Source organism: Anomalospiza imberbis, chromosome 2 (assembly GCF_031753505.1).
Source record: "Anomalospiza imberbis isolate Cuckoo-Finch-1a 21T00152 chromosome 2, ASM3175350v1, whole genome shotgun sequence".
In the NCBI taxonomy this organism is placed as follows: Eukaryota; Metazoa; Chordata; class Aves; order Passeriformes; family Viduidae; genus Anomalospiza; species Anomalospiza imberbis.
In genome coordinates, this window is record NC_089682.1 from 8,798,337 (window position 1) to 8,823,043 (window position 24,707).

Genomic DNA, 24,707 nt, shown 5'->3' on the forward strand with positions numbered 1-24,707 from the left:
AAACTTTGATCAGCAAAGATTGAGCATCTTGGTGCTCATCCCTCTTTCTAGATATATTATGCTTGTGTTGGAGCCTACTTTGCATGAGTGCCAATCCCCTGAAAATAGGCCCATTAAAGAGCAACAGCATCCATTAATCCTCTAGCATATAATGCAGACCACAAGGAACTTTCCAAGGGATTTGGCAAGGGCAGGCAATGCTTTGACTGTGGTTGTGAAGGATCTGTTGTCTGAATGGAGGCACCTCAGATTTCCTGCCCCTAGAGAAAAATCCTCTACACACAAACACATGGAAGAGATCATCAGCCTTTACAGAGGCCACAAAGGTTTGGGATTTCTTCAAAAAGCTGGTAACAAGATTGTGTAAGAATCAAATAACCTTGCAAATAGCTGTATCCCATTAGTCATGAGAACAAATGCTGGGCTGAATTAAATGTTGATTGTGGCTTATGAAGTGTCTCTGTACACATAACCTTGGGCAAGACCCAAAAATTCTGGGCTCTGTATTTGAAAGGCAGCTGGCTAAATAGCCATGGCAAAATAATCAAAAAAGCACTGTTTATTTTCTTAATTAACCAAGTGATTAACTGAGAAATGGGAGACACAGAAGAAAGAAGAAACCTTTCTCTTTTTGTGAAATCTAGTTTTCAGGCTTTCCACCAGTGTTACACATACCTGGAAAACAAAACTAAGCTCAGTATATCTCAGCTCAGCCATGAAAACTTTCCCCAGACTGAATGATCAGTTCACTGCACTGCTCAGACCTTTGTGCAGCTCTTGTTCCTTCTCTCACAAAATTTGAAAGGCAGCAAGAGAAGTATGGATTACTTACAGCCCTTTCTTATGAGAGACAAACATTAATTCAGGAGTTCTAGAGGACTTCAGGCAACCAAACCCTGGTGCTTCCTCGCTATTTAGTTATTCTTGTATTTCCCTTTTAGCAGCTCAGACTTACACAGGCGACTGCTTCCGCTAGCAGACAATGAGTAAATCTGCTGTATGTGGTGTCATTCCTGATGTAAGCTGGCTCAAATAAAAGATTTAATTATGTTTAAGAATTTTTGCTTTGTTCTCTCCTGGTTGTCCAGGCTCCCCACTCAGTTCTTCCTAAGTTACACTAATCATTTGCAAATTCTTTCCGCAGGCCTCTTACCTGCTGTGGTTACTGTTCTCTATTCCTTGTAGTACACAGGAAAAAATGCTGTTCTTCCTCCTGGAGAAAATTATAAAGAAGATTTCTGCCCCTCTTTGTCTACTAAGTCTCTAGTTAATGTTAGCTCATTTTTGGAAGATCACACACAGATAATCAAAGAATCCCCCCATTGCTGTTAATGTGCTGCAGAACAAGTATTTACAGAGTCTGTGAACTGCTAATAAGCAATCCTGCACTTTTCTTCCTAGGCATAGAATAGGAGTAATCCTCTACAGGCCATGAATGTAGTGAGGGAGTGGTTGCCAAAGCACTGGATTTGGGGCCATATGAGTTGCTCTAGGATGTCCTTGCTGGCCACTAGTTTCTGCCCTCAGTGCCTCATTGGTCCTGTGTCCCATCTGCTGGATCTGTGCGGATCCAAGACTCCCAGCTGTCTAAAATGACATTAAATACCTCTGGGCCCCTGTGGTCCCCATAGCCTCAGCTGGGATCAGAGCCAGATTTAGTACTAACTTTGGATCTGCACCTGGGCTTTGAGCACCAAAGTTAGCATGAATATTCCCTCTTGGGACACAGCACAACCTCAGTGCCTGCCTGTGTGTGAGATCTGGGTGTACCTGCACAAGCAGGAGCCCACAGCCAGCCCTGCAGGGAAGAGGAACAGGATGGGGGGGTCAGTCCACTCCTTGTGCCTCTGAGCAGGAGATGGATTTGGCTGGCAGCTGCCCCCACCAGTGCAGGGTCCTGGAGAGGGGCTAGAGCACAGCCATGCAGATGTGTGGTGTGATGTATTGGACCAGGGGATTATTGAATGAGTCAGATGTGGGTGAGACTTGATAGACCTGCACTGACCCAGGCCTGTTCTCTGGGTCGAACAGAAGAGCAGGACTTTTGTGGAAGGAAGGTCTAGGCTATCAGGAGCCAGGCAGGAGCATCTCTGTAAAAACACAGAAAAATCAGCACCCTATCCTTCAAGTACACACAGCAATGAAAACAGCACTCCTACTGATTAAAGCATAATAAATGTAATGAAAAATGAAAAACACTGTAAGCTATTAGTTATGCTACCTGTTATGCACTTGGTTTAAGCCCTTTGAATGCTGATAAACTGTTTTCCCCTGTAGAAAATCTCCCTACATTATTGCTGTTTTCCTTATTCACCACATTTGCAGTCATCACTAGTAAATCCAAGTAATGAATTAATGAGGAGTCTGGGTAGCATCATAATGCTGTCTTGCACACTACCACAACTACCACAAAGCAATCCCAGGATGCTTAACCTGTGCAAGTGGATTAATCCTTGCAGGGCTTTTCTGCTGTATGTCAAGGCAGTGAAAGTCCCTACAGGCATAACAGAAACCCTTCAGGGCACCACATTTCAGGGTCCATGGGACAGAAAGTCTATTTGGTACCATTCCAATGCCTCTAGGAAGTGTCAGATCTGCTCTGCGAGTGCTGCGCAGACAGTCTACACATGTTCCATAAATCTGCCTGCTGGGATGTTTTTGGCTCCCAGCACACAGGCTGGGTATTGCACATGCAGGAGGGTACAGGAGGTTCAGTGATTCCACACAGTGGAATCCAGTGCTCAGGATATATAAAGTCCACCCAGTATTTCTATGAAGCACCAGAGCAGCTCATGGTGTGAGCAGTTTGTGCAAGACAGAGCAGGGGTTGCCATCCTTTGCTGTATGTGTTCACAGAGGAATAGAATGAGTGAAATTACCCTCCTGGAAATGTTGGACCCTCTTACTCACACGCTATGCCAGCAGCACTATGTATGTGTTATAAAAATGTCAAGGGGATTCAGCTGCCTGGCATCCTGCTCAGATTCCTGAGTAAAAAAAAAAGCCAGCAATAACCAAGATGCACGTTAGCTCTAGTCAGAGCACTGAGAATCCAAAGAGGAGCAGGATTGTTAAACTGTTCACCATGAAACATTTAACTATGCAGCTTTGGTATTATAAATGTGTGTGACTTCACTGACAGTACATTGAGCAACACCATAAAACTGATATTAATGTGGCTTTTATGAAAGGACTAGCAAAGTGAGCTGTCTTACTCTCAGACAGCACTAAAATCAGGTCAATAAGGACATCTTCAGATTTGAGCACATGAACAGCTCTCCAGATCCAAGAGGACCAATCATACTTCTACATATCTTGCTGAACTGGAACCTATTTAAAAAAAAAAAAACAGGACTTACTGCAACCAGAAATACACTGTATTCCATGCATTTTCCTCCACAGGCTGAACTGGGAAGTAAAACATTGATTTCTAGCACAAACCCTATTCCTACATCATTGATGCAGCTATATCTCTGCTGAAGTGTAAATGTTCATTGAATTACTGAAATCCTTTTAATGTTGTAAAGGAAAATGTTAATCTTAACAAGACACACAAATGCCTGAAAAACTAAGAAATCTATTGTAAATAGGTAGAAAAAAAAAGTATCTTTATTTTCATTTCAGTGATGTGTGGCCCTGCAGTGAACTCCAATTTAGAAACTGAATAATGTTTTGCAGCTGGTCAGAAAATGCAAACCCATTTGCAGATTTTTTTTAAATATCACAGACATTGTCCCAGTATTACGGGGGGGAAAAAAATGAAACTATTTAGAAACAACAAAGAAGATGTTTGTTAACAGTTAAGTCAAAGCTTTACCCAAAATATTATATGCACATACCCAGAAAGCACAAAAACTACAAATGTTATGAATTTGTTTACTACTGAGAAAGAGTAGCTGAGAGGCATGCTGTGTTACACTGCAAGGCAAAATACAGCAATTTCTGCGAAGAAGCTGTGCAAGTTTCATCGTGTGGTGCCTTTTGTATTTGCTTAGGAAAAAAAAAAAAAGGATATTCACTTTTTTAGCCAAAATTCTGTTTGGGGAATGAAGGTCTAAGGGAGATAGGCACAGAATGAACCAGTTCCTTCTGGCTGTCTCTCTTTGCTGCATCCAGCTCTGTGGAAACGGCTCTATTCCAATTCCACAGCAATATCCCCCTGCACCAGCCCACAGGAATGTCATGGAGCAGGATAATGCTCACAAGTTCTCTATATTTTTGGTGACACACAGGAGTGGGACTTGGAGGTTGGCTGGAGAACAGAAACAGGAGCCAGAGTGCCCAGGAAATGCAGACAGCCAAGGCAAACTGCAGCACTGCTGCTCCACACACCCTTCCCGAGATCAGCAATTTAATGGACAGGTTTATGTCTATCATATTGCTGCCTGGAATCAAAAGACCAAATTTCCAAACAATATTAAGAGTAGTAAGATAAAAAGCAATTTTTTAATGAAAGCTTTCACGTGCACAAAAATGGCTCTGCGCACGTGTGGTACACGATTTCTACAATTTTTATAAAGTTAATTTATTAGTATATCTGGCAGGTACATCCAATCAGAGAGCAGTTGCCCCAGTAATCCACCCTTGTGTCTGCCCCTCTGGAGCTGGTCCAGGGGGTTGTTTGTCCTATATGTTATTATGTCTCTCAAATTCTGGTGAAAAACAAGGTGTCCTTGTTTGAAATGCCCTTCTTGAGAATAAGACTAAACAGAATTTCAAGAATGTGTTAGAAAGGGTTAGCTTATTGCTCTAAAATGTGAGGGAGGGCAGGAAAAGCACTAGAAACTATACAACTATATATTAAAAATCTACAAAGCTACAAATATATGAAAAATCTAAAAATCTTTAGGCATCAATATCACACAGTGCAAAGCCCACCACAGCTGCATGTAGATTATACCATGCCTATGCTGCTGGTAGGTCCAGCCATTAAAGTACAACCCTGGAATGTTTTCCATGATGCTGATCCCCAAAAAGGAGGGCCAGCGTGGAGCATCCAGATGAAAAGCAGCTTCTGCAATGGTGTTTATCGTCTTGAACATTTTCAGAAGTGTAATGAAATATTATACAGCTAACTATATGGTTTTATTAAAAAATCACGCATTGCCTTGGTCCTTTCTGAAGAAGATCTGTGTTGGAAGACCAGAATATTCTGCTGATGAGGAATATTTTTCTCCTGGCAGGAATCCAAGCATCAAAATGTGGGTTTTCGTAGCTGTGGTGAGTAATCTGTCAGCAGGGAAACCATGACAGCCTAGAGGAGGATGAGAAGAAAAAAATCCAATCACATTGGAAACAGATACTCCATAAAAATAAATAAGGGGGAAATATTTTCCAGCTCTGAAGCCTTGTGTTGAAACTTATTGTCCTGACAAAAACGGCACACTTAGATTTATTTGCTAGAATTTCTGATGATGAATCAGGCAAGAGCTGAAAATCAGTTAGGATGTTCTGTATTGTAGCTGATAGATTTTCTCAGTGTGGACAAAATATATTAATGGACAGCTTAGGAGCAATTCACACAAGCATTTAGATCAAATGCTGAGGCCTTCTTGGCATGTTGTGATGTATTCTCAGCTACTTCTAGGAGATGCTGTAGGTACCCAGACATCACATGGGCTGGCTTGTGGATTCCAGCACTTTCCAGTAGCATCAGCGAGAGCCACACTAGAATATGGACTCTGAAATCTATCCCAGTTGAGCTATACTTTCTGCAGTGAAACATGGAAAATCCTCACTGAGGTTAAGAGTGTGCCATCCACCCCTCCTGCCCTGCCTGCCCAGCCTTAGGCACAGCTGTGAAATGGCAGTGATTCAGTCAGCTAAATGAAATGTGGTGTTGCAGCAGCTCTGCTGTCCCTCCCACGCCTGTGCTCACAACAAACCCCACACTTGCCTGGCCTTGGCAAGGCTTAACCTGGCTCTTTAGCTGGTGCTGTGATTTCACAGCAAGGTCTGACTGCACATTGTTATTTTGGCCAGCACTGGATTTGTGAGGGCTCTCCAGAGGCTGTGGTCTTGCTGCCTGTCCTTCCTTTCCTCTCGTCACTGCCCGCTGTGACAGGGTCAGCCCAGGCACACAGAGGTGCCTGAATTACAGCTGTGCAGCCCCTCTGTGCTGCCCAGCCCTGGCTGCACTCAGCCCTGCTTGCATCTACAGCTGAGTAAATAATCTATTCTTCAGTTTGCTCTCTGTGCTTCAAGTGGTAGAAAATACTATATAAACAAGACCCATACATTCATTATTTTTATAGGTTGAAAAAATACAAAAATGACGTTTCCTTTCACCCCCCCCCCCTCGAGCCCCCCAGAAAAGTGCACCTGGAACCCAAAGTAAAGGGCTTCTTTTCTTTTTTAAAAAATATTTAGGGCAATTAGAAACGTTGCAAAATTAAACTAGAAAATACAAGCATTTTGTTGAATTTTAAGGACAAAACTATGAATTTAACACAAATTTGTTAGTAATTTGGACTGTGTCCAATGTGTGAGGTTTTAGCAAACACAACACTCAACCCTTATTTATTCATTTGGAGCACATCTAGACTTCATCTCAGAACTCTGACAATGCCATCTCTGTTTTTCTTTTCACCTCTGAAAGTTTTCACTAGCTTTTGTCAGTTTGGTAGATCTAAAGCCAAAAATAAATAATAGGCTACTGAGATCTGGCAGTAATTTTCTGAAATTCCAGGAATGCTGAGAGGGGAGTTATGGTTTGTGTTAAATGCCAAGTGTCCCCTCATGGTTCCCATGATCACACAGTGTCACCCACACCATAACTTTTCAGGATCTTTCAAATCTTTGCTCTTCCAGCATTTTCTCAGGGAAAGTTCCCACTGGTGTCAGCAGCAGCTTTTTCTGAGAGAAAATAACTGGTTTTAAGTGTTTGGGAAACTGCAGTTTTTAAGACCAGACCCTGGGACCTCAGCATGTAACATGTTTTAATTGAGAAGTTGAGTTAATCATTAGAGTAAATCCAGTGATTTAATTACCAAAAAAAGTGACAGTTTATATTGTGCATTTCACTTAGTGATAAAACCTGGGTCAAGCAACAGCAGAATATCACCAAAATAGATCACATTTGTGCTACTAATGTTGTCCATAGTCAAAATTGTGATGTGCTCTGGGGTAAATTTGAAACATATGGTTTAACATTCACTATTTATTGTGGAACCTGGTTGAATTCAAACCTTTTATGCAAGGCAGAACATAATTAACCCTAACCTCCAAATCTGTTACCTTCTTTTCTTTTTTCTTACCATAATTGTCCATTTTCTGTTTTCAGCCTCCTGGAAAACCAATGATTGTGGAGAATAAAATACTTCATCATCAACTTCTTCAGGTTTTCTGGGTAAACAATGTAAAAAAGTCCAGTTGGAAGCAGCAGTTTTTGCAGTCTGTAGTTTAAAAAGCATATAAAATAAAGACATATGTGAGGACATTAGCAAAATCCTTAACTAGTAAAAAGGTTAACAAATTTTATATTAACTCCCACTCTGGTTACTTAGATGATGAACTCAGAAGAATTCCACAGACTTCAAAAGAATTCCTCATCTGTGAATAAGATGGGAATATCTCCATGCAAGTCTGTAAGAGTTCAATGCTGACTTCACAAAAGTCAAGAAGTCACTCCAATTTCTCTGACTTTAGAAGGGGAGTGAAAACCCCTCTGCTGCACATGTTCTGGAGCTGGATCTCATTGGGAAGCTCTGAAAGAGGCCAAGCCATGGGGAGTGTATGACAGAACTCAAACTTTGTTATCTCTGTGAGTTTTCTAAGCTGGAGGGAGGTTTGCATGTGGCTTTTCCACGACCCCACTCAAAAACCCTCCAAACTCAAGCTTGGTTGATGTTGATTCTTATAAATACAAAGTGTAAAAATGTAAATAAAACCCAAAATCTCTGTTTTTACCTGCATTGTAATCTGATAACCTTGAAAGGCCTTGAGTCTTTCTTTCTTCTCCTCTTCTTGTCCCATGCTTATCCATGTGTCTGTGACTAAGACATTGGCACTGTCTGCAGCTTCCAAAGGGTCTGTTGTGAGAAGTAACTTGGTACCATACTAATGTGGATAAAATAAGGAAAATCACTAAGACAAGAAACTTCATTTATAATGAAAATAAACTCTATTCAAACTATTCTACTAGGCTGTTTCTTAGGCTCCTACCTCTTTGGAGTTCTGTTCAGTTATTTTAGTTATCCTGAGGTCTGGTTCAAAGCCCTGACAAAAGAGATGATGGGTAAGATATCATGGAACATGGATAAGAACTTCACTAATTAATAAGAATGGCTAGAAAAATACTTATTGAACCATTGGCCATGGAAGAAGAATACCTTTCAGAACTGTAAAACTTGAGGAAACTATGTTTTATTGAAAGTTTATTTTGGAGATAAAGTGGTGAAAATTGTTCTAAAAACATAAGAAAAATGTATTTTGGCAGTTACAGAATTAAATGCATATTCAACATCTATTTTTTTTGTTCTAAAATGATTTAAAAATATATTTATATTGTATTACAATGAAAATTCTAAAATGCTGCACCACCAATTTACATGAAATGAGATGCAACATTTCCACCTATCTGAAACAGGATTAATTTTTTTTTTTTTTTTTTTAATGAGGAGAGTGCATTGGATGGCTTTGTAAGGCTTTATTTATCAAATGGAACTGTGATCCTCCATGATTTAGATTTATACTCCTGTCATATATTCCCATTTCTGATGTTGGACCCAGTAGAATCACTCCTGCTTTGCATCCAAATAACTGGATTGGGATTTTGTACTTTGGTTCTGAAAACAGGCACTCAAGATAGATGCAGGCACCCCCAGCTGGGGCCCTTGAGCAATGCCTGAGAGTTTGAGACAAGCCTGGGTGCAGTTTGCCTTCCTTTCTCCACGGGTTTGGTTTTTCTTACCCTGGGAGTAGCAATCCTCAGGTGCATTCCCAGCTGAGCAGCGCTCGTCATGAAGGATTGCAGGACGTTGTTGCCGTCCCCGATCCAGGCAATGGTGAGCCCCTTCAGGCCTCCATAGTGCTCCTGCCAAAGCAATCACAGGCTCTGGGGTTACATTCCAGAGGAGCTGGGCAGGCTGATGGACAAGAGAGAATGATCAGAAGGGTCTGTGCAAAGGCAGCCGGCTGCCTTCAAGTGCTGCCTGCATGGACCACACCTGGAATTGCTGCTCCTACAGGATGCTCACAGAAGGAAAGCCCCCCGTGTCCTGCAAGAAGGCCCAAGTGCTGCAGCTTCCCCTGGAGAAGGACACATTGGCACATGTGGGAAGGACACATTGGTACATGTGCCATGTGGTGAGGTTCAGGCTGAGAGATTCAGCACCAGACATAAAGTGATTTTAGCATCACTGATGTTCAGCTGTTCTTTGGGCCTCATAAACATCAGTGAATGCTGGAAATTCTTAATGTAGAGACAGTCCTAATGCCTGGTATAGAACTCCTTCTAGCTTTTCCCCAAATTGTGAAAATATTGCTACTGAGGTTTGCTCTGGCTTGGTTGCCTCTGCACACTGTTCCCCGTGGCCATGGCAGTGGCCAGGTCCTGGGAGTGCATCTTCATCCCCCAGCTGCACGGGACAGCAAAGAGCAGCACTCTGACAGCAGCTGTGCCACTCATGGCCTGCAGCATTTGTTCTCCATTGTTCAGCCAAAGAGTGCAGGGATTTTTTAAAAAATGTGGATTACCAAACTTGAAACAGCATTACAGAGTTAACTGTGGCTGTGCCTGATGGCACTTACAGCCTGGCCATGTGCAGTTACTCTGTTCCTCCACCCCAAGCACATAAGGCCTAAGGAGGAACAGGAGTAACAGGGGTTACATATTTCCAGAGCAGTACAATTTGAGGCTCTGGAATGAGCCTTGTTTTAAATATGCATGTTTATAGGCACTTAAGCTGATACCAAAATTTTTACAAATACATGACCAAATTCTCCTATAAGCCTGCTCTGTAAAACTCCATCTCATGACTTGAAACAATTTCTGGAGAGGCTTTTATTCTTAGTTCAAATCTGGGCCATGCTACAATAGCATTGTAGTAGCTGGAAGCCAGGCAGTGTTTCAACACTTTGTGTGACACGATTCAGTGCTTGTCAGAGAGGATAAGCATCCACACTGTACTAAGTGGCAACCTTGCAGGCAGTTGCCGAAAAGATGCCAAAAGACTGAACAGGAAAAGGGCTGGGACCACCCCCTCCTCTCCTGGCAGCAGCTTCTCCTAAACAAATAGTTTGTGAAGTTGTTCCGGAACAAAGTTATTAGCATTTCTTTCAGTGACCACAATTTTGAGTAAAAAATAATAGTACTTGAAAATTGAATGACATTAAAGTGCTGTAAATACCTAAACTGGATAGAGTTCTAGACTGTTCAGGTTTAAAGGCTAAAACTATGGTATTGCAAAAATACTGCTTTTTCAGCCAAAGTTTTTTAACAGCAGGCTCATTGGCAGAGGTTGGATGCAAGGGCATTTACAGGAGAACAAATCAGGACTGTGTGGACATGGAAATTGTTTCAGTATAACTATTCTGCAGGTCTCCAAGGATCTTTCAAAGTCCTCCACATCTCCTAGCAATGGTGCTCCTAGGAGAAGGCCAAACTGAAGCATTTATTTAAGGTATTGTTTCCATTTAGGGCTTAATGATAGCTGAGACCAGAACCCACAGCCAGAAGCAAGTGACACAGTCCTGAGTTCTTTTCATCTCACTGTTTAAAAATAGACGTCTCAGCCTTAATACTCAAAGCATTGACTAGAGTCACAAATACACTGCTATGTTAAACAACTTCACCTTATTGCCAGCTGCTACTCTGCATTAAAAGAAGCACAGTGCATACTAAGTGCTTTCCTCTGTTTTCCCAAGCTACTAGCTGTTACAGATAAAATATGGAGTACTGGACATGTCTGTATAATGATCCCTGATACACACTGCAAATTGCAAACCACGTCTGCAGCAGCTACTGTGTAGAGTGGACATAGCTGAACTGGTTTTAATGAAGATGTTTTGCTAACGGAAGGAGTCATAGCAAGGCTGAATCAAGCTTTGTGTGTGCTAGTGAAGCCTGTTTTGTACCCTGTGCTAGGCTTTATGCTGCCACTGGTGCACTGCTGCTGTAATTCAAACCTCTTCATCTAAAGCCAGATCACTGCTTATAAGCAAACACAAACCCTCAGCTTCCAGTAAAGATGAGGTGACTGTTGGTCAGAATCAGAATACAAAAGCTACAGTAAATGAGACACACTTCCCCTCCTGCCCTCTCCCTCTTTTATTGCTTACACAATCACACAGGTGAAATCCTGCTAAAAGTGTTTTGCTGTGATAATAACACTCTAAATTAAATGAGAGCCTTTACAATACGTGATCACCAGAACCCCTTTGTATCCTTCCCCAGTTTTTACAAATTATGTTATATTGATGTAGGCTTTACTCCTGCATAGGTGTTCTGCAGTTTCACTCTACATTTGGAACACAATTCCTAGTAAAGCCACACAAAAAAAATAACATATTTAGAAAGTCTAGAGCCCTTCTCCCCTATGAAGCCTCTTCAGCAAAGTAGTTATTGCTGCTGTAGTGCCATAAAACTTGCCTGGGTTATTCTCATGAAAATCCCAGCTAAATAAGTAATACCAATTTTACATTCAATTTTCTCACCCTCTTGTTGTTTTTACAATGTTTCATTCTGTTCTTATCCATGGCTGCAGTGTATTAGTGTAGGCAACTCTGGGAAAAAATAAGTATGCTCAGTGATTTGACCCTGCTGTATGTGTGCAGAAGACTGGGTTAACTAATTAAGGACATTTGTGTCTGCCTCTGCCTGGACTTGCTTCCAGTGAGACTGAAACTCTGACACCATTATAGATTAATTCTGAAATGTTTGACCACAACTGTCATAACAGCCTTCAATTAAAACAAGCTTTTGAATAATGAATCAATAATCTGTCAAATTTTAAAATGTAATCCCAGGCACTAATCAAAGCTTTAGCCCTTCGGGAGACAGTGCAATCCAGTAAATGAGAAACTGGGCAAACTTGGATCTTCTGGTTCTCAAACCGGGCTTAAGGCAGATGCTGGGTCAGTTATCTTTCCTACTCCCACACTGGTTTTGTCATGGTTATTGATACAGTATATTTTAGAGGATCAGGACAAATCTTAGTTGGGATTTCTAATTGTTAGAATAATAAGGATGATGATGGTGATGAATTTGAAAATTGTAATAATTTGAGGTCTTGGGATCACACAGCAAGGAGAATTTGATAATATATTGAAGCCCTTTTCAAGCTGGGCAACATTATTTGTTATGCTGTTTAAAAAGAAATCACCAATGTATTTCTTATGCCAACCGTTGCTTTCTGAAAAAGCAAATTCCCCCCAGACCAGTGACATGAAAAGCTAGTGGCATATGGATCCACTCTAATTACCAGTCTGGCCATCCTTCAGTCAGCTACAAATGAGCTGATTTGGCCAGTGACATTAATATCAATTGAATCAATGTCAATACCCAGGCTGTCTCTGGAATACAAATTGTGTGATGCTGCCCTCCAGCCACGCTGAGCAGAGCAGAAGCTGAGCCACAGCTCCTGCCCAGGACACCAAGGGGCACTGAGTGGACTCAGCTCGTGGCTGTTACTAAACAAGCAAGGGAGTTAAGGGGCTCAGTGTGTGCTCACAAACTCACAGTCTTTAAAGGCCAAATCCCCAAATCCTCAAAAACGGGTTCTTTACGTGTTTGCAACTATTTTGAGTGTGTTATAACTCAAGCACACTCAATTCAACACAAATTTTAAGAAGAAAGGTAGCGTATATATAGGCTAAGAAAAACATTTTTCTTGGCTTAATAGAGGGCATTAACCCTGAGCACAATATTAAAGGACAGAGCCAGCTTAGATTTCAAACACGTGAGGGGATCCAGGTTGCTCAGGAAGAAGGCACTGGGCAGGAGGATGCTGTACCTGCCCAGAATCTCACCCCAGTATCCATAACAGGAACACACTGCATGATCTGAAAAGAACATTTCCAGGATGAGAATTTGCCCTGAATACAGAATGAGAATTGACAGCCCTGAAAATAAACCATCTGCATTGTTTGGGGGATGCAATGGACTGTACTAAAATAACGATACTAAAATGAACCTGTGGAAAGGGAATAGAAGCTATAAGCAACAAAACATTTTTTCAAAACAAACCATGCAATTATGTAGTTTCAGACCAAAGAGGAAGTTCTTGAGGAGGGTTCAAGAAGGCACACAACAAACTTTATAGGATATAGAAAAATATGCTAAGCATGAAGAGGGCCAGTGTGCATATAGAGCTCCACTGGAAAACAAAGAACAAAAAAAGAAGATAAAAAACCTACATTTTGGGTATGTAATGACAGCAGGGAGGAACAGATCCAGGCAGGAAAATATTTAAGGGGATAGTGAAGAGACATTTTTTAAAGAGAAATAAGCTGCACAAAATCTGTAGGTACATTTAAATATTAGGCTAGCAGTCTGTGCCACTACTGTAATTTGCATATATGTATAAATCAAATAAATTGCCTTTGCATTGCACAGAAACAGTCTAAATGTTATATATGGTCTTTCAACTCATTTAAAGAATCAGTGGTACCATTCCACATCCCTGCATTAATCTTCTTGCAGGCAGTACTTGGATGACGTCTTGCTGAAAATCCCATGAGAAGCTTGATTGGGGTAAGTAGCAACTAGACCCTGTGGCTCACACCTCTTCAAAAGTTAATCTCACTTCTGTGGCCTGGCAAAGTTCATGATATGATTAAAACCTTGTTTCGTTACATGCCACTCCAGTCTTCTCCAACTCACAGTCCAGTGCAAAGAGGAAAAAAGGGGAGCAGAGGAGCAGAGAGTTCAGGCAGTGCCATCACCCACAGGGAGCTGCTGAGAACTCTCCCCTGCCTGCCCCTCTCTCCTGGATAATAAAGCAGGAATGGAAAGTGAGTCAGCAACCAGCAGTGCAACATGCCCTTGGCACAGCAGGGTGGCCACCCAGCTGCCCCATAAAGATCTCCTGACAAATTTTGGGCTAAGGAACATGCTGGAAAGAGTCAGGGAGGGATGAGCAGATGGAGGAAATGGTGCTCTGCTTATTGGGATGAGTGTGAAAGTGCTGCAAATTTAAAAAAGAACTTCCATGTCTGTATAAAAGCTGAGCCATTCCTTGTGATCTCTGTAAGTGCTCACTTTGTGATGACACCTCTCCATGTCAAAAATGTCTTTTTTTTGCGCACCAACTGCTGTGGACCCACTTCTTCATCACCAAAGGCATCCTCCCTGATGTTTGGTGCAGCAAAGACACCCAGAGCACCCAGCTGTTGGTGCTGCCCTTGGAATTCAAACCAGGGAAGAGTGCAGCCTGTGGGCTCATATTCACCCAGAGCTTCTGCCACAGCTGTCCTGTACGAGGATGCAAAAGAGGAGGAGCAGAGGGTGATGAACAAGTCATGCTCTCATCCTGCTGCTTTCCACAGGCTTCCTGCTAAGATCAGTGGAGAAAGAGTTGCATCTCCAGAAGGTGACTGGGATGCACAATGGACTCTCTTCATTAACTGGAGGTGGAGTAGAGGGAAACAGCACTGTGAGCCTGGGTGTTGGAGTCAGTGGCCTAGATAAAACCATGTTTAGGGGCAGAGATACCCATGGCTGTGTGGGCTGTGAGTCACAGATTGTTCCGAAGAGTGTAACTCACAAGTGATAAAATGATAATTAATAAGGCGTTTCCAAGACAGAACACCCCACAAAACATAACCAGAAGATTCTCCTGACTTATATTTGCACACAGTGTTTACAACAAAATAATGATGTTCTCATTATAACTTACTGTCTCTCATGCAATTTGAACATTGAGGCTGGCTCAATGTGATCTCACAATTCTGAGGTCTGTAAGCATTTTAGTCACAAGTTCACTGATTTTTGCTGGTCTCTTCACCGTGAATATAAAAAATTTACAAAAAAATACTTAAAATAAAGAAGTGATTTTCACCGAACACATGAGTATTCCAGTATTTAAGGTCTAAAGCATGAATAATTTAATATTACTCTCACTAGATCTTTTCCACACACTGAATGTCCCATAGCAAAGTCCCCAACAGCTGAGAAACATAGCTGAATGAATCAGGAAATTATTCTGCCCTACCATTTTCAAGCAGTGTGTTTTTTATTCATTCAGAAAGTAAACAAGGTCAGAGGAGTTCATCATAGTTGTCAACCAGCCTTGCAGTATAATGATCTTTTTTATAAGCCAAATCCTCAACCGATTGTAAAACCACATAGTCCTTCTGTTCACAGATAAACATCAAGTATTCTGTGTGTAAAATGTTATCCCATTGTCAGATCCACTGTTACATTAAATAAAAAATATAAAATACAATCTCTTTTAACTGTTCTTTGATGTGAGAAAAGTTTAAACTGGTTAAAGTGCCTGAACACTAAGCATTTGTACTGGTAACATTAACTGGCTTTTCAAAACAAATTTGTTCAACCAATTTCCTAATACATAAATAATAATTCCTTTTAAGCTGTGCATAGATTAGGGAGGAATCAAGAGCAAACTACTGAGTGTTTTTAAGCCAATGGAAAAACCTTCTGCTGGCTTTGCCTGAGTCAGATTCTCATTTTTGTCTTAATATGTACAGCCCTCTGTACATTCTTTGAATTGAAGACTAATTCCAATTAAATATTTAATTTTATGCTAAACTTCAGTCCCACTACAGCTGATAGGACTATGTAATTGTTTTAAATTAAACAGGTCCTTAATTATATTGCTGGATGAAGATCTCTTTAAAAAAAAAGTGCCATGTAAATGCTACTTTGAAAAACCTAGGGATGGTTTTGAAGATGACTTTCCCAAATACTTGCTAAGAATTAGCAGAAAAAAAAAAAAAAGTTTATATTTTTACCTGAAGAGTTAGGTAATCGGCTAAAATCTGAAGAGGATGGTATAAATCGGACAATCCATTGATTATTGGGATCGTGGCTTCTTTTGCCATTAGGTGCAGATCATTATGGTTATAAACTCGAGCCAAGATTGCATCTGTCATGCTGGACAGCACCCTAGAGATGGCAGAAAATACTCAAGTCAAACATAATAAATATTCCCCTATTGCACTCTTCACCATGCAACACATAAATATTAATGAGAAATGGTAATGAATCAATATTTTTCAGCTATCTGAATAATTTATCATGCCTGCAGAACAGACTCAAATGCAGTCATTTAACAAGCTGCTAATGAGTAAGAAGTTTCACTTCCTAAAACTACAATAGTAAGTAAATGAAAACTGCTGCTTTATTTTATATTCCTTTCTCTTTAGCACTTCATTGTAGATGGAACATTGATACATGTTAAGCTCTCTGAACTAAGATAAGAGATTGTGTGATATTTTAACAGTTGAAGAATTTGATAACCTCAGAAGAGATAAGGTATATGACTTTTTTTCAGTCTTTTAGCAAAGAACAAATGCAGCATTGGCTGAATATTATAGGCTCTGTATTGTAGCCTGACTCTGTGAGGGTCAGCAATACAGATCTTAAATTACCACAATCTGATCTTAATAAACACAGAAACAGAACAGGCTGGGGTTGCTGGTCAGCTTTCTCCTACCTACACACCTGTGTATTTACTCACATGGTATCAGCATTCAAAAAATGCCCAAATTTCAAACTCAGAAGAAGGGAAGGGGTTGCAGAAGCCCCTGTACCACTCTGGCATTAACTTCATTTGCTGAAGTGTGAAAGACAGAGATTAGCATAGTATATTCTGAATTTTTTAGATAAATTAAATATGGATTGGAGCTCTTAATTTCTCTGCATTTCTGTGTTTTAATCAGGCCCTGAAGCCTAACTTTGAAGTAGCATTTTGTGTGTTTTCATGTTATCTGAAATAGGACCTTAAAACAAAACAAGGGAGGACTGAATTAGAAATATGTGGAAAAAATCCTTGCAGTATCTGCCTTCCTGATTAGCCATGAAAATTCTTGCATCTCCTCTTGTGGAAATAAGGCTGTTAGTACCATCATCAGCAAGGGCTCCTGATGAAGTCAGTGATAAGTATTTTCTACTGACACCAGACATTCCTCACACAAGCAAAGCTCTTATAAAATGTTACAAGATTGCCTGTAGAGCTCTCTCTTCTTCTCTCTGAAGAAAAGACTGTCAATAGAAGCTACAAATGAAAAGGAGGAACTGAACAAGGTATTTAGTGATTACAAAGTACTGGAACAGTTGCTGTTGGTACCATTATTTCTTCTTAGCTCACCAGTTCCTTTATTTGGGGGAAACCTGTTTTGTTCTGAATTGGCGGACACCCTAAACAAGACACAGCCAGTCCCCATCAGTCAAGGGAAAGGGGCAATCACACTGGGGAATTGCTCATTTTCCTTATAGCTATTTTTTCCTTTAGGATGTCAGGACAGCTGATTTCTAGTTGATACAGCTGATCAAGAAATTAAAAAAGATGGTTCCTTCATAGGGTATGCCATTAGGGAAAAAATGAGTCATAATCACCAACTAGTGAAAACTGCTGGATTTTCATCTTTAGTCTGTTAGAAGTAGATATCAGATTTATTAGACACCTACCAGCAGGACATCAGACAGTCCTTCTGCTAGCATTTCTAGATGTCATGTTTTACAGTAGGAAAATCAGCTGTAAACTGGCTTTATTTTTTGTGAAACCAAAATAAAACTAAACTTGGGGGGGAATAAAACATGAATAACCCTCACCTGGAGGTCTGTGATTACAGGGGAATGATTAAGTCTCCAGTAATTTAATCAATTTAAAAGAAACCATGTAAGGCTGGAATTGCATAGGAAAAAAAGTCCTGAATATATAGGAGTCTTATCAAAGTGAAGTTTTGGAAGCTGAGGGCCGTAAGCACAAGTTCATCAGGTGACTATATTTAATGTTCTTATTTTATCAATGACTAGGTCTTTCTCTCTTTTCATTCCTTTTCAAAACCTTGAGACTATGAACTTCAAAATCCCAGAGCCTGGAGATATGTTATATTGGAACACTGAGTACATTGAAATGCTGCATATCTCTCTTTTCAAAGTAATTTTTATTTCTACAGAGAAAATCTGAATTTTTTTCCTCAACTGCATCCTCTGAGGAATCCAAAATGAAACACAGAATATGCCTTTTTGGTATGGCAGACCTCTGAATCTGAAAATGGGGTATTTGCATATATTTTGTATATGCATATATTATGCATATTTTGTATACTGCTGTGCAAGGTAGTTTTGCTTTTGTTTGGCACTTTATATCCACTCAAAAGCTTTCAAATTCTCACAAAACAACTTCACTTTCACTCACAGTCTCACAGGGACAGACAGTGGATGTGTTCTCAGCAAAATAAACCCTTTCCCCATAAATGCAGAGATTAATGCCCTAATAATTCCAGTGGACTGGTTAAATCACCCTTTGAGCACTTCAGGGCTGCCACTGAACCTGATTTCCACTGAGCTTTGGTGGTGCCCAGTGGAACTGCTCTACAGTGGGAAATACAGACACAGTACTTATATTTCATTTCAGGTAATAGATCAGACATGCTAAACAGCACTGAAAGGCTCAGAGCTCCTTAATGGGCGGTAACTTTTTGCCACAGTGTCAGCATAAATGTAAATGTCTTGTGAAGCATGGAGGAACTTATTTATGAGCAGGTAATAAGTCACTAAAAATAAGTTCACAGCAGCAATGCTTTCAACCCTTACTTGCAGCAGTTCTGATAAAAACTGTGACTTTTATAGATCTGTGCCCCTTTCACTTTAAGTCTCAATCTCCAGTACTTCAAAGGCCTTCAGAGCCCCAGACATGTGCCTGTAAATATTTGAAATACCCTCTGGGTCTACTACAGGCATTCTTTTTCTGTTCTTACACTAACTGAATGAGGTTGGGATGTCATCTTTCATTCACAAGAAGCACCAAGGAATTAACACTCCAGTTGTTCTTTTGGGTAAACTACTCAGCCTTGATTATGCAGTCAGTAGTATTTCTGCTCATGACAGCAGGAGTGGAGCAGAGCACTGGGACTCTTTACTGGGACAGCATTTGGGAAAACCCTGTCCACTGTGGCAGGTGAGAGCTCTGACTCAGCAGGGGAGCAAAATCCCCAGGTAAGAGTCATAAATAGGGACTTGTCCTGGAAGAGCAAGCAGTGACAGAGAAAAGGGGGCTGAAGGTTTGCTTGGGAAGTGGATATTGTAGGAACTTTATCCACAGAATGGGGATGCCTTCAGAACAGCTGGAAGATTTACTTGCTTCTATTTATTGCCTTATTTCTTTTAGTTTATTGTCTGCCTTTTTCCTTTTTTGCTTGTGCAAACAAAGGCCATTCAGGACATTGTAAACAAAAGATTTAATGTCCCTTTACTGTCACATTTGGGAAGAAGGAAACGTGACAACTAGCCTATATTAAGCATATCTGGTTTTGTGTCAGATTTGCTGTAGGTTCAGCATCTGACTGGCAGAGAGGCTCCAGGTGACAGTCCTGCATGGCTGGTGGGAGAATGCTGGTAAAGGTTATTACAAGGAAGCACTTCGGAAGGGCCCATCCTTCCCCTTCCTGAAGGTTTGGCTGCTGGGGTTTACAGCCAGCTTTGCAGTAGTGCAGATGAGAGCTGCAAGGTGATCAGAGGGAGGGAGCATCTCACCTACGAGCAAAGGCTGAAAGAACTGGCATTATTCAGCCTTGAAAAGAGAAGGCTACAGACTGACCTAATTGCAGCCTTCCAATACCTGAACAGAGCCCACACAAAAGATGGAGAGGGATGATTTACAAGAGCCTGGAGTGAGGAATGGCTTCAAACTGACAGAGAGTAGGTTTAGATGATATTAAGAAAAAAATCTTGACTATGAGGATGGTGAGGCCCTGGCACAGGCTGCCCAGAGAATCTGTGGATGCCCCATCCCTGGCAGTGTTCAGGGCCAGGCTGGACGGGGCTCTGAGCAACCTGGTCTAGTGGAATGTGTCCTTGTCCATGACAGGGGGGTTGGAACAAGATGATATTTAAAGTCTCTTCCAACCCAAAATATTCTATGATTCTATTGTTGCAGCTCACTTTGATTCTGACAGATTTATGTATCTAGCAGGCAGTGAGAGTTAAGTACTTCCAGGCCTCAAAGGACTGAGATTTTTACTTTCTACTATCAACACCATATGTCTTCCATTTCAGTAGTAAAAAAAAAAACAAGCAAGGAAAATTTAAAATGTTCAAATGTTTAATCTTTTTAATTTTTGTTGGATTTCATAACAGAGAACAGCAACACAGTTCTCAGTCTCTCCCACTTTCTGAGAACTGTGGTATTCAGCAAAGGCAATGGAACTCATTTGCCTGCTTGCACATTTTGAATTGAGCCTGATGACCTTGGCACGGCATATCTTTCACCAGAGCAAAAAGAACCACTCAGACACTGCTAACCTTCCAGTAGCTGGGCCTGACTGAATCGACCTCAGGCTGCAAAAGGGCTGCCTAGAAAGCAGGATATTGCTAAGGCTGGATGAAGCTTTAATAGCTGGAGTGCTATGGGAAACAGCAGGAGCACCTGCAAAACATGACCTCATGCTCTGCCAGCTTTCTTCGACATCAGAGGCAGCCCACTGTAGCAAAACTCTGAGCTCAGGTCCTCCCTGCCACTGCAATGGAGACAGGCTGCTACCCACCCCTGCCTGCATGTGATTCTGGGCATGACTAGCATCTTCCAGGGATGCCAGTGAGAGAAGGGAGCCACAGCCCAGCCTCCACAGCAGTCCTGGCAGTGGGTACAGCTGGGAAGGAGGGTGCAGGAAATCTGAAACTGGCTACAAAGTGTTGGTCCAGTTTCATGCTGCTGAAATGGGGGTGATCAGAAAGGCCCTCAGTGCCACCCTGTCACTGCAGGGACAATACTACAGCAGGCTAAGGCCCACCAGCAGCTGACCTAACAAACATAAATTGTCTTTGCTTTTTGATTTTGCTCCAAGGGCAGCAGAACCAGAAGGTTTGAGTCTTGTTAGAATATATGTGCTGTCATCAGTGCAATTACGTGACTACTGAGATTCATAAAATTGTTCCATTTGTAAATGTAACTCTAATTAACACTCTATATGCCAAAATAATTCTCAGTGTGGTAAGTGTAGGATAGCTTGAGAGGATGGAATAGAGGTTTACTGAGCTACAGATTCTGTGAGCTGATCTGTAAATATTTAAGAAATTTGTACTACCTTCTGACATTTTCCATAAAGAAAATATCAGCTTCCAAAATTCTGTGAGAGAGGTGTCAGCCCAATCAATAATCAAATGCAGTGATCAATCAAGTGACATTTTACCAACCTTGCTGTATCTGTGAGACTCTCATTAGTGCCCAGATGTATATCTTGTGTTGTAAGGAAGGAAGGATGTCCTCCAAGGAGAGCAAATCCTACAGTGAGGAAAAATTAAAAAATAAAATCATATTTACAGCGAAGATTCAAAAATCTTCTTGATATAAAATACATTTACAAAAATAAAAGTAGAAATCATCAGAATATCAAAATGTTAAAATGATTAGCATTTGACACACAAAATTTCAAATAAATATGCTTTGGAATAAACCCACTCAAATGTATGTGTTACTGAAATCCTTAGCCATGAGTTTGTATCTGTGATCGCAGGAACAGTGACTCAAGCTCCAGAGCTACACATTGCCACAAGCATCACTGTTGCTCCCTGTTAAGAGCCAGATAATCTATTAATCATGCTGCATTTCTGCTTCATGGAACTTTTCATCCTAGAAGGACCATCCGAGTCATGGTGCACTTCCACATTCTTGTAAGGATCAACATTTTCTTTCATGTAAAGTCACTCAGACAGAAAACCCTCCTCACACACTGTAACAAACCTGAATTTGGTCTCAAATGACCAAGTGCCTTAAAAATGATAATGTGAGAGAGAGAAGAGGAAAGGTCTCAGGCCCTGCCAGCATCCCTCTACCCTACAATAATTAGGAATTTGCACGAAGGTCCAAAGAACTGGATGGATTAGGTATGAAGAATAAAATTCATTCCTGAGCAGGAAACCATGGAAAGGCCTGAGCAAAATTTAAGAATAAAAAACACTTTGGGGAACGTCAAAGGTGTCTGAACAGTGTTTTGGATGAAGACAAATTACATGGTAAGGGCAACTCTCAGGTTCTCTGCTGCTTTATTTTAATTGCACCACCAGCAGAAAATTATCACAAGCAACCATCCGATACAGACAGGGAAGAAAACATCTTCTTTTCACCAATGTCGGAGTCTCTCTGCCTTTGCCTGGTTTAAGTCTGAGTCCTCTTTCTACTGAATCTGAGTGTAAAGTCCCTCATGGCCACACTGGGAGGATGGGGCCTGATGGGGCTGTTTTGTGAACTGTCACTCCCTTCCAATACAGAGATTTTCTGCAGGCAGATCCTGCCCTGTCACTAGCATTTCTGGTGGAGGAAATTTCCAGAGAATCTTAGTATGGACAAGCCAGCCTTGTCGAGACAGCACTGTGGGGGCATGAGTCTTGTGACAAAAATCTAGAAAGAAGCCCATCTTTATATTTATATTGCCAGGAAGAGAAAGGCTGCACACAGCACAGAAGAGTAGAGACCCCCACTTTGTTTACCAAACTGTGATGTCGTGGAGATGCTGATGAATTTCGTGCTGTTAGGAAAAAAATAATTAAAAAGAGAGAGAAAAAAAAAAGAGTGGAAAAGGAAGAAAAAACTAGAAGGTCAAAAGCTGCTCCAGCTGGCTGTATCCATTAGATGGCACTGCTGACAGATTCAGCACTGCAACTTCAGCACGGCGGTTGTACAGGTCTGCCGTGGATTAAAAACTTCGTCCCACAGCAACTCTTTAAAAGAGGATTAATCCAGGACTGAGCACTGAAAACTTTCACAGATAAAACCAACAGGTACAGGCAGCAGGTCTGGGCCCCACAAATGGGCTCCTTACATAGGGCAACCCTTATTAACTTCCATCTCCTGCTGGCAGCAGGGTTGAGGTGAGGTTTTCTGCTTTTCATCAGTTCAGCAGCATCTGGAGTTTAAAATACAATAGATAAAAACAATACTGGAAAATCATTGTCTTTGGACTGCCTCAATTTCCTTAAATGTCAGATTAAAAGTTATGATGCTCCAGGTCCCACCTGAAGGGCAAATTTCTGCTCCTGTAGCCAGTGTACACTCATTTTATTGAATGGTCCCTTTTAAATTGCTTGTTGTTTTCTTTAAGGATTGCTCCAAATCTCAACAATATTGCAAGTCAGATAGAGCAAACTTTTAAGGATGAAGCACCATTTATTCTACTTTTGCTTTTTTCACCTCCCCTCTGCAGCTCAGACACAAACACCATATTTAAAGGACAGTGTATGCAAACTACACATTACAGCCTGTTCATTCAATGTAAATTTTTAAGTCAAGACCTCAAGGATGAGCTGTCATTGGCAGTAACTTTTCCTTCCCAAATTCTTGTGGATTTTTTTGGAGTCATATATATTTAGGTCAGTTATTTATTCCTGCAAGTTCCACACAATACAACAGGTCTGCTTTTAGGATTCTAAATGCATACACTTTGGTAGATGATTCGCAGTCTAGGCAGGATCCAATGGACATGTTCTGTTTTCTAGAAATGATGCCCAGGTAAAAAAATGGGAATCTGAACATTTATTCCAAATTGCCAGACGTCAGGCAGCCCAGTCAGAGCTGCCACCTGGAGTCTGTGTACATAGCAGAGCCCTGATGTGTTGGGCTTTCTGCTCATGAACTGGCCATCTGTGCAGGGCCTAGGAACATATTTCCATACAAAACTTTCCATCTGGAAATACAGGAGCTCTGTGCTCTAGCTTTCTATATAGTTGCAGAGACAGAATCTTTTTCAGATTCTTTCCTCCAGACTACCAGTAGAAAGTGAAAAAAAAAAAAAAGACTTTTGAAGGTATGTAGGCACCAATTCAGCAAATAAACATTGGAGTGCTGTGTTAAACTGGGAGATCTAATCTTTTGTTGTCACAACCTGGTCATATCCAAGGCCACATGCTAAATATTTATATGAATTCTGATATCTTCAATAAACTACTAAATGTTCATACTGCAAATCCAGAATAGATTATTACCTCATGTCCACAGTTCTCACTACTGTTAGTTTTCAAAATACACAGTTTCACACCTCATGCTGTGGCACATTATTGACCCCACTTATGCAGTCTCTTTCAGACAGGACACAAGTGAAATCTTCATCCCAGGCTGTCCCTGCTGCATGGGGCAAGGGGGCCAAAATGAATCCTGTAGTTCACAGGTTGGCTACACAGTTCTGGGGCTGTCTCCAGGAGATACACACAGTCATCTTCTCAGACTCAAAGGAAGGATCTTTTTCAGAATTTCAAGACATATGGATTTGCATTTATTAATTTCCTTATTGCCTGCCCAGACTTACAAAATAGGAAGTATTTTTTCCTTTTAGACTGATAACAAAGAACTCTCCTAGGCAGCAGTTAGAGAACATTTTTAAAGCAGAAGCTAAAAACTGATAAGCAGTTTTTAAAAGTTATTTTTAAGCTACCCTTTTAAGTGAAGAGTAAACTAAGAGTGCATTTGGGCCCTCTGTAATGAGGCCAAGCTAAAGTAACACTTAGCCACTCCAACAGAAAACAGACCCTGTACCATGTAATACCATCCCCACTACAGTTCATATGCTATGATGCAGTTATTTCTGTG

General features: G+C 41.0%; 1 protein-coding gene across 1 annotated transcript in view; it reads right to left on the reverse strand.

The window, feature by feature from the left end:
* Nucleotides 1–5,086: 5,086 nt before the first annotated feature.
* OTC (ornithine transcarbamylase) overlaps nucleotides 5,087–24,707 on the reverse strand; it is a 28,567-nt gene continuing 8,946 nt past the window's right edge. The window contains exons 4-10 of the mRNA XM_068179759.1: nucleotides 21,323–21,410; nucleotides 15,916–16,069; nucleotides 8,912–9,034; nucleotides 8,164–8,217; nucleotides 7,909–8,058; nucleotides 7,257–7,394; nucleotides 5,087–5,254 (exon numbers count right to left, since the gene is read on the reverse strand). Coding sequence (XP_068035860.1) covers nucleotides 5,195–5,254; nucleotides 7,257–7,394; nucleotides 7,909–8,058; nucleotides 8,164–8,217; nucleotides 8,912–9,034; nucleotides 15,916–16,069; nucleotides 21,323–21,410 — 767 coding nt within the window. The 3' untranslated portion in view covers nucleotides 5,087–5,194. The remainder of the gene's footprint in view (nucleotides 5,255–7,256; nucleotides 7,395–7,908; nucleotides 8,059–8,163; nucleotides 8,218–8,911; nucleotides 9,035–15,915; nucleotides 16,070–21,322; nucleotides 21,411–24,707) is intronic.